This window comes from Cynara cardunculus (assembly GCF_001531365.2).
Source record: "Cynara cardunculus var. scolymus isolate 2C chromosome LG 1, CcrdV1, whole genome shotgun sequence".
NCBI lineage: Eukaryota > Viridiplantae > Streptophyta > Magnoliopsida > Asterales > Asteraceae > Cynara > Cynara cardunculus.
The window spans coordinates 17825994-17840347 of NC_037528.1; the positions used below are offsets into that span (position 1 = coordinate 17825994).

The 14354-nt window shown below is 34.8% G+C and overlaps 1 protein-coding gene across 2 annotated transcripts; it reads left to right on the forward strand.

The window, feature by feature from the left end:
- The first annotated feature begins 3786 nt into the window (after window positions 1–3786).
- Window positions 3787–13930, forward strand: LOC112523953 (kinesin-like protein KIN-14E). 2 transcript variants are annotated; one of them, XM_025133642.1, is made up of 24 exons: window positions 3787–3881; window positions 4396–4652; window positions 4785–4857; window positions 4960–5091; window positions 5174–5412; window positions 5532–5859; window positions 6955–7054; window positions 7162–7343; window positions 7420–7535; window positions 7659–7761; window positions 8474–8626; window positions 8769–8915; window positions 9072–9284; window positions 9635–9799; window positions 9883–9987; window positions 10161–10301; window positions 10381–10575; window positions 10653–10779; window positions 11806–12008; window positions 12092–12274; window positions 12541–12636; window positions 12715–12912; window positions 12991–13262; window positions 13451–13930. In XM_025133642.1, the coding sequence occupies exons 2-24, from the start codon at window positions 4501–4503 to the stop codon at window positions 13641–13643; spliced, it is 3816 nt and encodes a 1271-aa protein (XP_024989410.1). In that variant the 5' UTR covers window positions 3787–3881; window positions 4396–4500; the 3' UTR covers window positions 13644–13930. The 2 variants fall into 2 exon arrangements, with proteins under 2 accessions (XP_024989410.1, XP_024989419.1); XM_025133651.1 differs by having other exon boundaries at window positions 4404–4652.
- The last annotated feature ends 424 nt before the right edge of the window (window positions 13931–14354 follow it).

Genomic DNA, 14354 nt, shown 5'->3' on the forward strand with positions numbered 1-14354 from the left:
TATCATCATATTGAAAGAAACAATTCTTATTTTCTTTTTCCAAAAAACACATATCTTTTTAAAAATATTAATTAAATAAGTTGTCTTCTACTAATTTTATTAATATTGGTATATTAATGAATAATTTAATTTTTTTTAATTCATTTAATATATCTATTAAATAACATGTAAAATATCTAAATATTAAAATTAAAAGTACATTGTTTAACAAGAACTAGTAGATGTTATAATAAAGTAATTTTGAAAGTACAATATTGTAATAAAAAAGTCACATCACTATAATACATGTAGACAGCCTACGCGGACAATGAGTTGGCATGAAAATCTAATATAATGAGTAAATTTAAATCAAAAGGTTATCCAATGTTATAATGGGTAAATTTTTCAAAGTATAATGTTTTAATAAAAAATAGTTTAAAAATACATTACTATAATAAGAAAAATTATAAATACAATAATAAAAAAATTTATGAAAATAGATTGTTATTTATATATTTTACGAGATGGATTTCCTTGGGTAGCAAGGTCCCCCTTACTTTTGTGCCTTCTGCATTATGTGATTTTGTCCATTTGTAATCATCTTACACACCTTGGGAATTCCCCTTCAATCACTCTCTCTCTCCTCTCGCTTTTTGTTGAAAAATAATTATTATTTTTTATTAAAAAATTATTAACAAACTTTGTTTTTATTGTTGTTATATATAACTAAAAGTTAAAATCGTCAACAGTGTAAATTGAACAACGTTATTAAATATTTACTAGTTTTACTACGTTAATTAATGTTTTTAAATTATTTGTTGGATAAACCATATGATTTGAGGTATGGTTTTGTTTGATGTTTACACTTCATTTAAATGTTAAGTAAGTAGCCTGTTATATTTGTTTTAGTGTTTAGAAACGATAGTGGAGTTGATATTGAGGTCCAAATGATATGATTTCAATGAAAACGACTTGTAATGATACATATGTTAAGTATTCGATTTCGATGCATAATATGTTGCTAAAATTGCTATTTAAGTGTGTTTATATATAGACATACGTTACAGGTGTTATGCAAAAAAAAAAGATCAAGAAAAACATTATAGAAATGACCAAGAATGTAAATAACACTGGACTAATCAACGTACATTAAATGCGACTTGATGAAGCCCCAAAGCCTTGTCACAAAAACGAAGCGGGATGTTGCATCAGAAGTTACTCGGTGAAGTTCTTTCGACTTGATGAAATTGCATGGATCTGTTGTGAAAAAAGGAATAGAACACTTAGACTTAGAAGGGATATAAAGAAATTCTTTGATTGGTTCTTCATGCTCATGTCATGTCAAGGTACTGCAAAATCTCGCTTTAATAGCTCCGAATAAATTAAATACATGCATTAAGATACCAAGACTTCTTACTGAAATGATTTTTTTTGACATGTATAAAGTTTAAAGAAAAATTATGATGAATGACAGAAGTTAGGTTTTGAAGAAAACCTATAAACAAATGGACGCTTGAATCTTGTACTTAGTGCTCTTGAATGACTCCAACTCTCCAAGAATCAACAAATATCGCCTTAAATGCTATGGGGTCGAATTTACGGATGAGCAAATGAAGAACGAGCGAGTAAGATGAGTTATGGCATTAAACCTGAAGAAATCGGCATCATAAGTATAAACCAGATCAATTCCTGCAACTTTCACCGCGACTTAGGTCACGACATTAGTCACCTCGTATGCTTCAGATCAAAACATTCTAGTGAGTCGCACAGCTTGTGTCGCGACTTTACCTGCACGAGTCACTGTTTCAGCCCCAAACTCTCAAGGTAAAACTTGCATCCTTCTTAGACAAACAATGTTACCACCTAAGCCCAAGATTGATTGACTTCAATATAAAAACTCTAATAAGGGTTAATTCTAGGATATATAATAATTTTTAAAACTTAATATTTGAGAGAAAAGAATAATATTTTAATTCCTTTTCATTAATAACAATACTGAAATTAAATGGTTAAGAAGAGTGAAATAAATATTTTATTAAATACATTGAATATTTTAGTCATATAATTAATAAAAAATCGCTAAACCAAAATAGTCGTTTGGAGTCAGAAGTATTCTTTTTAGAGATTATATGTTTTAATAAAAACTATAGAGTAACTATTGGTGATGCTTTAGTATATCGGGTAAGCTCTTACGACAAGTGTTATCATTCTCACTTACCTTTTTCAGTAACATTTTCAGCTGTTAAAATATATTATTTGTAAGTGTCTCTTATTCAGTAAGTTCTAGCAGGGTAAGAGTCTTATCCTTCATTTACCGTGTAAGAACCTTGATCGTTGCTGTGCATATTATAGGTAAGAGCATCTTCAACAAATTATTTATAATTTCTCTAAAATAAAAAACCATAAGTCAAAACCTGTAAATGAAATTACATTTCACTTCAACAAAATCTACATTTTAAAGATTTTAACATTAATTATATTATTAAAATATTATACAATTTTATTATCTCAATACATGTTAAAAAACTTTATATAAAATAATAATAGTTTAATTTTATTGGTGGAAATGAATTAAAAAATAATTTATCTCACCTCCATCAAGGTTTAGAGAATTCTCTAAATTCATAGATTTATCTTGTTTTCACTATTTTAAGGAATCATTTAGGGTGCGTTTGGTTTGCAGAAATGTTTTTGAGGGATTTGGATTCCTACCATTCCTACAAACCAAACGTAGGATTGACCATTCCTACAAACCAAACGGAGACGAAGGGCGACGGCGGTGGCAACGGAGACGAAGGGCGACGGTGAGCAATGGAGGAGACAGCGATGTAATCTGTGACGAGAACGGTAGAAATCAGTACCAATGACGAGAACAGTAGGAATCGGTACCAATGGAGGAGACAGCGATGAAGGGCAGGAATGAAATCCCACGGGAATGAATTTCAAAATCCCGTGTATTTTCAAAGGATTCTCAAATCCAGTGTTGGTGGGATTTTAAATGAATCCCAGGATTTTAAATCCTACCATTCCCACAAACCAAACGTAGGATTGACCATTCCTACAAACCAAACGTAGGATTGGAATTAATTTCAAATCCAAATCCTTCCAATTCCATTCCAATAACAAAATCTTCATTTACAAAAAAAAAGCTTTTGTAGATATTTTAAGATTTTTAATCCTTATTATACTGATAATTCGATAAACATTTTAACAAACGAATCTAAACGATTAATTTGATGTTTTTGAGAAATAATATAATTATATCTGAGTTTAAATATTTATAAATTAAATGAAGTTTTAAAAAAATTACGTGCCTCCGTATATGACATGTTTGATATAACCCAACCACCCAAATTATATTCCTTACAATTAATATCATTTAAAGGTTTTAAAATAATTTTTTATGATATTGTTTTTTGACAGATTCTTTAATTATTTATGATATTGTTATTTACTCATTTTTCCGGAAAAACGTGATTTCTGGACCTAAAAACTATTATTATTTTATTTTAATTCAATTTTTTTTGGATTGACATCACCTTTTTATCTATTAATAATGACCATTTTATTCCTGGTTCAAATAATGTTACAATGACTGTCTATCTGCAATAATATATTTACGATATATGTATATATTATAATAATAATAATAATAATTAAAAATAAAATCTGGAAAATGTTTTTTACTGTGTCCAAAAAGGAGCTTAATTGTTTAAAAACAGTCTCGTGAGCCCTTCAGCTCCCTCCCTTCTTCCCTCCCTCCTCTCTCTCTCTCTCTCTCTCTCTCTCTCTCTCTCCTCAGTGCCGGCAACAAACGACTGGTACAGATCTTCCTTTCTACGGCACCCATTTTATACCTATCTTCATCCCCACTCGCATCATTTCTCAATCCTCAATCTCAGGTACATTTTCATTTCTATTTTACTACTTATTATTCCTTTCATGTTTCCCACAAATCAATTTCAACTCCTGCTTCTCATTACTCCAAGAATGGGTTTTTGACCTATTACATGTGCTTTGCTGTGGATCTTTGCTAGATTTAATGGCTTTATGATTATAGTGAGCCATACGTGTTTCGTGTTCCCTATTCTGGTCATACCTTCGCTTCGCACGCTCTAATGTTTTGTTTTGACTTCAAGATCTCTCCTGTTAGGCTTCTTCATTATTTAGCTATTTAAAGAGCTGAGATAATGTGTGAATGTTTTGGTATTTTACTAATTTTCTTCTTGTGTATTTTGTTGATATACTAGATCTTTCTAATATAGGGGGTTTGACAGGGAATAAGCTGCAGTCGAACTTCATTTTTGTGCTTTAGAATTTTAGACCTAAGGATTCTTATGGCTTAAAAGAATTTAAGTTTTATTTTTCTCGTTATCGGTTATTTTCTTTTGGGTTCTGAAATCTTAACATTTGCAGGGTTTTAGGAACATATACGAGACTGGTATGGATGATTTTGGGGAGGGAGAAGAATGATAAAGTTATAAGCACAATTTGTTGGCAGTTAGTATTTTTGTAGAGGAAATGGCATCTGATATACCATCAACTATGACCCAAAGTGTGAGAACAAGCAGATCTTCTTTCAGCTCAAGTAATGGATATGAAACTCCATCACACTATTCTGCCATTACAAACGGAGATGATTATGACAGTGATGGTTCGAATTTTGCGCCACCGTAAGTGTTTCCTGCTTTGATCATCAAACCTTGTTGTTGCTTCAGTTAAGACAACTTATAAGGAAATTCAGGATGCTTTAATGGAACAGATGTCCAATTGTTGATTTGATGATATCTTCTTGCTTCTTGCAGTACACCAATGACCCTCTCTAATTCAGTTCCAGCAGAGCTTGCTGGTGCTATACCTTTGATTGATAAATTCCAGGTTGGAAGTTTTTTGTATATTAAATAAGCAATTACCTTTACCAAGGATGAACTCAAGATTCTTACTTCCTCGGCCCCCATTCTGTTCATTTGTTTCTTCTAGGTAGAGGGATTTCTAAGGGCCATGCAAAAGCAGATAAATTCTGCTGGAAAACGTGGCTTTTTCTCAAAAAGATCTGTAGGTCCTCAAGATCGAGAGAAGTTCACATTTGAAGACATGTTGTGTTTCCAAAAGGTAATCACATTTTCTTTCACATCTACTTGGCATTATGTCTTCTGCTTCACCAGATAGTTTTCTAACATGCTACTTGTCACAGGATCCTATTCCAACCTCCCTACTGAAGATAAATGGTGATTTTGTAAGTCGTGCAGTAAAACTGTTCCAGACCATTTTAAAATACATGGGCATTGATTCATCTGAGAAAGGGAATCAAATTGGCTTAGAAGAACGAATCGAACTTGTTGGTAAATTATACAAGCAGGCATTGAAACGCTCTGAGCTTCGAGATGAACTTTTTGCACAAATTTCAAAGCAAACCAGGAATTGTCCTGATAGGTATGCACAGTTGGAAAAGCACAAATTGATGCGGTGGGCACTTGTTTCGCATATGTTATTGATCATGCTTTGTTAACTGATCTCTGCTGCGTGCCTTTTGTTGTTGGTCTTATATACAGGCAACATTTAATAAGAGCATGGGAACTAATGTATTTATGCGCGTCATGCATGCCGCCTAGCAAGGATATTGGTGGATATTTATCAGAGTACATTCATGATGTTGCACACAATGTGAATACTGATCCGGATGTGCAAGTCTTTGCAATGAACACGCTAAATGCATTGAAATGTTCTGTGAAGGCTGGACCACGTCATACTATTCCTGGTCGGGAAGAGATTGAAGCTCTTTTGATTGGTAAAAAGCTCACCACAATCGTGTTTTTCTTGGATGAAACTTTTGAAGAAATAGCATATGACATGGCTACAACTGTTGCTAATGCCGTCGAGGTAGTACCAACTTCCTCTTTTTAGTGTGGTTGTTCTATGTATATATTAAGTGTACATAGGTAGTCGAGTGAAAAATCCAACATAAAACGATTTGTGCTAGAAGGGGCCAACTGTCTTGTATCCTATGAACAATGCGCTGTGTGCAACAGTAGAACAGCATGATTTCTCATTCTATGACTAGGGAGCAGCACTGGTTTTTGACTCAAAGTCTCAAACCTATGATTTTGCATGGGGAAGGAAAAGACCTTGCCTCCTGATGTTGCACAAAAAGTTCATAGGTTTGAACTTTGAACTTAGTCTATGCAGCTGAACTTAGTCAATGGCTATAAAAGGGCTCTGTATTGTGACAGTTGATTCCCTGATGTCTGTGATGGCATTAGTGATGCTATGCATTTTGGGGTGTTTAAGGTTTCATTTGATTGGTTTTAAGAAGCTTTCTCTCATATCTTGTTTAAGTAAAAGCTATTACCTGCTCCATATATTCGGGGCGGGCCTGTTTCAATATAAGCGGCTTGCTGAGAGTTAGTATTGTGGATAGATGACCAGACTCTTGAGTCCAATAATACATGCTGTAGCAACTGTGATTAAATTGTTTCCAATACAAATGAATTAGTTCAAACAGAATTGCACAAGTTGGTTACTTGGCCTCAATATACAGGCCCATGCATGGACAACAGTCACAGCACTTCAGTTTCTGTGAAAGAGGAGTAATAAATCATTAACTTATTCAACCATGAATCTTTTTTACCCCCGTCTACATAAACGATATTGGTCTCCTGAGTCTAGAGTTGATGAATTATATTGATAAGTGGAAAAGAGATGCTAGATTGAAGCCAAAGGCACACCTTTACATGAGCTTCCAGTTGGGCAGGCAATAGATCTTTGTGTGTCCAGGTTGAGTTCAAGACTAGTTTGACAAGCTTAGGTCATAATAGGTCAACTGTGCCTCTTTTCAGCTTATCGAGTTATCGGATGTGTTTATGTCTATTTTTCAGTGTTCTGTTCATTTTCTTGATATGCTTTGTGTACCCATTTTCTCCATAAGATAATATTTTATTCTAGTGTATCATAATTTATTCATCATGCCCACTTCAGGAGCTTGCTGGAATAATCAAATTGTCAGCATATTCAAGCTTCAGTTTATTTGAGTGCCGTAAAGTTGTTACTGCCTCTAAATCACCTGAACCTGGAAATGGTATCCTCTAATACACCTTTCCCCAGCTTTCTAGAAGTTATATATTTTATTTCATTTCTTATATATTGTTTGATAGTAAGTTACCAACATGATTTTGCTGTCACTAGAGGAGTATACTGGATTAGATGACAACAAGTACATTGGAGATCTCCTAGCGGAATTTAAGTCGGCAAAGGATCGAAGTAAAGGAGAGATTTCTCAATGCAAGTTAACTTTTAAAAAAAAGTTATTTCGAGAGTCGGATGAAGCTGTCGCAGACCCGATGTTTGTTCAATTATCATATGTTCAAGTATGTATGGTTCTTATTATCTTATTTGGTTAATGATTGATCATATTCTGATTGATGCCTCAATCATATCTTGCAGCTACAACATGACTATATTTTGGGAAACTATCCGGTTGGAAAGGATGATGCTGCACAGCTATCAGCTTTGCAAATTTTGGTTGAAATAGGATTTGTTGTTAAACCCGAATCATGCACGTTAGTTATCTATCTCTTCTTACATTTCTTTTTGTGTTCATTCATGTATATTAATTACTAGGATATACCTTTTGATTTGTGAGTCCATCTAGATTTTACTTGAGAACCTTTATTCTTCTCTAGTGACTGGACTCTACTTCTGGAGCGATATCTTCCAAGACAGATTGCAATAACTCGTGCCAAGAGGGACTGGGAGTTGGATATACTTGCTCGATATCGTTCTATGGTAAGGCCTAAGTATCAATAGCACATGGTTTTCCTAGAGATTCTCTGTTGGTTTAGTGTTTAACTTAACCCTTTTCTTTTATTTGTTTGATCATTGAACCCTTTTCTTTTATTTGTTTGATCATTGCATGATATAAATGTCAATAACGAACATAACCTTTTATGGATACTGCAGTGATGACCAAGGACAGAAAAACTTTTACACTGATTCTTTCACCCTGTTTTTTCCTACTCTGAATTTATTATTACTGAATTTCAAGCGCCTATTAGTTCCAAGAAATCGGCCGTCTCCCTCTCTTTCTCTTCTCCTTGCCGCTTTTCTCGTCCATCCTGCCCTGCGTCCGATTTTGGCTTTTGATAATCGATGAAATACTAAAATATTTATATTTTCTCTCTGAAAATGTGTTTGTTTTCTTATGACCATCAAATCAAAGACCTTCCAGCCTAGTGGTAAAGGCTTGGGCATGRCATAGTCATGAACCCGAGTTCGAGCCCTGGGAGTGGAGTGTTGGCGACATTTAAGTGGGGCCATGTTTAGCCTCCAAATTTGCCGGGGATTAGTCGGGCTTTGGCCCGGACACCCTTACAAAAAAAAGTAGAGATACTGCGATTTTCATTGAGGTTCCTACCTGTTGTCTTGCTTTATGCCCTTAGAAGTCATCTAAGAAGTAATTCTTTATACTGATACAAACTTATAATGTTGGCCTGTGTAGGAAAATTTAACAAAAGATGACGCAAGGCAGCAATTCTTAAGAATTCTAAGGATGCTTCCATATGGTTATTCAGTTTTCTTTAGTGTCCGCAAGATTGATGATCCCATTGGACTTCTACCTGGAAGAATCATATTGGGCATTAACAAACGTGGGGTGAGTCTTAGTTGTTATATCACAATATGCTTATCTTAAATATATGTGTGTGTAACGATTTAGATTTCGCAATTTCATTATGTATTTCTTACTGATGATCATTCCCCAAATGTAACCCTGAACATTGTTTGTTTGTCCATAGGTTCACTTTTTTCGTCCAGTTCCCAAAGAATATCTGCACTCTGCTGAGTTAAGAGACATAATGCAATTTGGTAGCAGTAACACTGCTGTATTTTTTAAGATGAGAGTTGCTGGTGTTTTGCATATATTTCAATTCGAAACTAAACAGGTTCGAACATTATCCATTTAGCTATTTTATGTCTTTATATGGTATTTGAGACCTCCACTTAATTTGCATTCCTTGTAACTAGTCCATTTTCTGTGTTGGATTTAACGGGTCGGGTTTGGTTTGGTAACCAGAGTCCATTTTTTTCTTTCCTTACAGGGTGAGGAAATATGTGTTGCCCTTCAAACACACATAAACGATGTTATGCTACGTCGGTACTCTAAAGCACGCTCTGCTACTAGTACAGCCCCTCTTAGCAATAGTGGTGCTGATCCTCCAACCAATTCGAAGCCTCCCAGTGTGGATGTTAGTGAGAAACGTTTACAGGATTTGTCAAAATCTCTTGAAGAATCCCAAAAGACTGCAAATCAAGTAAGAAATTTGGTATCATTAGCTACTACCTTTTGTATCTTTATTAATTATTGATGAAGTGTCTAGTAAATTTGTTTCTTATGTTCTATATTCTGTTTTCCCAAGATCAGGTATATTTCATCCCATGGGGAATGGATGTCCAGTAGCAAATTTTAGAATTCATTTGATTGTCATTTCTTTGTTGATCTTTCTTGGCTAGTCGTCCTCTTGTGAGTGTCACTGATCGTAACTCGTGAGAGTTTCATTTACGTTGTCATAGTATGGTTGAAGTGCTTTTGCCAAGATGAAACAGTGGTATTTCGTGTCTGAATCTGGAGATGGTGGGACTTACTCCTTGTTTACTAATGCAGCTATCAGAAGAATTACAGGAGAAACAGAAAAAGGAAAGGAGTATGCAGGAAGAAGTGGAGGCATTGAAAGATATGTTGAGATCAGAAAAGCAACATTTGGAAGTATTATCATCCGAACATAATGAACTTAGATCTTTATGTGAAGAGAAAGAATCTGTGCTTCAGGTAATCACAGTTATAGTTAAACCTAACCTAATCTTTTGAGGAGTTGAGTTATTCATATTGCTTTTGTTTTTCTTATGTTGTAGGCTGCGCTGATTGAGAAGCGGAACATGGAACTGAGGCTTTCACAGCTTAGTAAAGGAGAGTTGGAGACCAATACCAAAAAGGAATTAGTTGAGGCAACTAATCAGGTTTATAAACTCGTATTCTATTTTGAATCCTTGATTTTTCTTTATGTTAGTTGTCCTGCTTAGAGTTGATATAATTAATCCTGCTTATTCATGTGTGAGTATGCTAGCACTTTTTCATCGTTAGATAGTCATCATTCTTTCTAAATTATTCAGTTGATTGCTTTTTCTCACAGGTTTTACAAAAGATCCAAGATGAGTTAAGAATGCGTAACTCAGAGTTGCATGCAGCTGAAGAAACCAAGAAGAAACTGGTTAATGAGAGAACTTTATTGGAAGAGAGACTTTCAAGGCTTGAAAAGAAGAAAGTAGATGAGGTGATGATTTAAGGCTTACTTTATTGTTATTCTGATGCATTTGCATATTTTAAGACGATTTACACGATTGAGAGTTTAGATACGGTTGCTGGAGAAAGACTTGGAACAAGAAAGAAAGATGACAAAGCCTCGAATTTCTCAACTCGAGAAGAAGGTAGAAGAGCTCACCCAGAAATTGGTTGCTGCGGAGTCTAGTTTAGCACTCAAAGATACTGAGTTGTCAACATTGCATATAAATCTTAAAGAATTGGAGGATCTAAGAGAAATGAAGGAGGTAATTTTCATTTTAAATCTCTTGTTTGAACTCTTGAGATAATTGTAAATTACCAATGTTTCTTTTTTCTCCTTCAGGATATTGATAGGAAAAATGAGCAAACCGCTGCCATATTGAAAATGCAAGGGGCGCAGTTGGCTGAATTTGAGGCGCTTTACAAGGAGGAACTGGTTTTGAGAAAACGATACTTCAACATTATTGAAGGTAATAATGGACTCGTGTTTGAGTGTGTTACTGCCTCTCACCCAGGAACAGGTTACGTTGACTTTTGAGTGTCAACTTAAAATTTGACTCTAGTTATTTTGTTTGTGTAGATTAAATTGAAAAGTATTCAAGTAGAAACATTTTGGAGATAGAGAAGTTGAAAAATCTATGTTAGATTTGAATTTGAAACATACTAGGTCCATCACTAAGGGTGCTTTTGGTACACTGGACATGACAGAAGGTAAAAGAATAGGGATCCCTGTTCCACGTTTGGCAGGACTTTTATATGGAACAAACAGGAACAGAGACAAGCATGTTCCACCCCTACCCCATGGAATAAGGTGGAACATACTTATATTTTACCAATATAACCTCAAAATAGAACTTAATTCTCTTCTAAAACATGGAACAAGGTGGAACAGACTTATATTTTACCAATCTAATCTCAAAATAGAACTTAATTCTCTTCTAAAACATCAAATAGCTCTCTTTTTTACATTTTATTCATTCTTTAAATTTTATTTATTGTATTTTATGTTTTTTAAACTTTCATTTTAATGTCCTCAAAATATTATTTTTATACGGTTTTTATATTTTTATTAATTCACATAATTTATTATATATTAATAATAAAAAATAATGTAGAAAAGGGATAAAATAAAGATTGGAAACTACATAAACCTTTTATTTTGGTGTCATTTTAATTGTTTTGATGAAAACTTTCTAATGATGTATTTTGTTATAAAAATAATTATTTTATTATAATTTAATAAATTACATAAATTAATCAAAATATATAAACAACTCATTAGAGGTAACTTGGTCATTTGACTTTGTTTAGTTCTGTCTTACCAAATGTTGAACAACTTATTTGTTTTGTCCTGTTTTGTCATATCCTGTCCGGACACCAAACGCACCCTAATGGAGTGAACTTTTTTGTGATGGAGGAAGTAATATCTTTTATTCATTAAATATCATTTTTATTTTTGCTGTGCGTCTAATCAATGTGCTTCACCATCATCCCAGACATGAAAGGCAAGATCAGAGTGTACTGTCGATTAAGGCCTCTCACACCAAAGGAAACCTCGGAGAAAGAAAGAAATGTGCTTACTAGTGTTGATGAGTTTACTGTTCAACATTTAGGAAGAGATGAAAAGATTAAGCAGCACTGTTATGATCGTGTATTTGATGGCAATGCCACTCAAGAAGATGTCTTCAATGATACAAGGGCAAGTGCAAAAAAAATTAACGGTGATACAACTACTTTTTGTTTCAATCTTTTCTAATTAACAACATGTTCCTTTTAATGCAGTATCTGGTGCAGTCGGCTGTGGATGGGTACAATGTGTGTATATTTGCATATGGTCAGACAGGTTCTGGGAAAACATTTACCATATATGGATCTGACAGCAATCCTGGACTTACCCCCCTAGCCACTTCTGAACTATTTAAAGTTCTGAAGCGGGATCGCAACAAATTCAATTTCTCTTTGAAGGTAACACTTGTTTTTTGTAATGAATACTCCCTCTGTCACATGAATGTTGCAAAACTTTCCATTTTTGGGATTTCCAAAAAATTGTAACCATTCCAATCTTTAGAAAGATTCCATTAAAAACTACCCATATGTCAATTATTACCATTGCTAATATATTGAAGTTATTTATTTGGGTCCGCAAGAATAATTTATTTGTGTTTGTTGAAGGGTATGCTAGATATTCAATCAATTTCAGCGTATATCGTTCTGATTGCGTATGCATGCAGGCATACATGTTGGAGTTATATCAAGACACCTTGGTGGATCTTCTAATTTCAAAGCAAGCAAAGCGGTCGAAATTAGAGATCAAAAAAGACTCGAAGGTCAGTTGAACTTAAAAGTAGCATATAGAATATTATACCAGTTAAATTATGACAACTGACTGAAATTGGTTTGTGTAGGGAATGGTGACGGTAGAAAATGCGACAGTTGTACCCATTTCCACATATGATGATCTTAAAAACATTATTCAAAGAGGCACAGATCAACGGCACACAACTGAGACTCTGATGAATGAAGCGAGTTCAAGGTCTCATTTGATCCTATCTATCATCATTGAGAGTACAAACCTCCAAACTCAATCAATTGCCAGGGGAAAGGTATGACTCATTACTTATTTTGAAGTAAAATGCATTACACTGACACAATATGTAATCTTATTTTATTTTCTGATGCAGCTAAGTTTTGTTGATCTTGCTGGTTCTGAAAGAGTGAAAAAATCAGGGTCTGCTGGTAATCAACTAAAGGAAGCTCAAAGCATCAATAAATCATTGTCGGCACTTGGTGATGTTATAAGTGCTTTATCTTCTGGCAATCAGCACATACCTTACAGGAATCACAAGCTCACAATGCTGATGAGTGATTCACTCGGTGGAAATGCCAAGACATTAATGTTTGTCAATATCTCTCCAGCCGAGTCAAACTTGGAGGAAACTTACAACTCTCTTACGTAAGTATCGTATTATTTTTCACATATATATTATGAAATCACATATTAATCAAATGAAATGGACGGTTGAGATTGAGTTGTATTGGTTGCACAAATGCCAAGGATTGTATAATAACCAATCTCTCTCTCTATATATATATGCTGCAGTTTGTATTACATTGAAGTTTATGTGTTGTTTTGTAATGAAGATATGCATCGAGGGTGCGCTCAATTGTAAATGATCCAAGCAAGAATGTTTCGTCAAAGGAAGTTGCACGGTTAAAGAAGCTATTGGCGTACTGGAAGGAGCAGGCAGGCAAACGAGGGGATGACGAAGAACTGGTAGAGATCCAGGATGAACGACCACCAAAAGATAAAGCTGATAATCGGCATTCGATGTAGAGTTACACACCATGTTTTGGATTTGAATCATAAGATATTGCGACTGACTCACAAAGGGAGGAATTGAAGATGCGTGACTAACCATGTAGCAAGCTCATGGCTTAATTGAAAAGTTGTTTTTATGACTCAAACCCAAAAAGGAGTTGTGATATGTATCAAGTTTTTGTTGATGGTTAGAAATAGATGTGATGAATGGTGTAGCAGAGAGGTTACATGTTGTATAGTATATTCATGTGTATATGTTGTGAAATCCATATCATGAATGAATGCAGGAAGTCATATTTTTATAACTTTATTATATACTCATGAAAGTATATCATGCATCTCAGACCGTCCAAATTCCCATTTCTTTTTATCCCACATCTCATATACTCACTCATACCCAAAGATGGAAGCTGTTGACTCATATCAGTGGTCAACATATTAACACCATAATCCCCATTTCATCCATACAAATGTAAAAATGTGTTGATTAATTTCATGGAGTCTGGATTAGAGATGACCAAATGGGCCCGGCCCGGGACCGCCGGAGGACCTGGACCGGGACCGACAAAGGACCGGCCCGGGACCGGGACCGGTAAGGACCGGTTATGGGACCGAAAACCGGGACCGGTTGAGGTTTTTGGTAGTTTCGTGGGACCGGGACCGACCGGGACCCGTTATGGGACCGACTATGGACCGGCCCGTCCCGGCCCGGCCCGAAAATTCAAT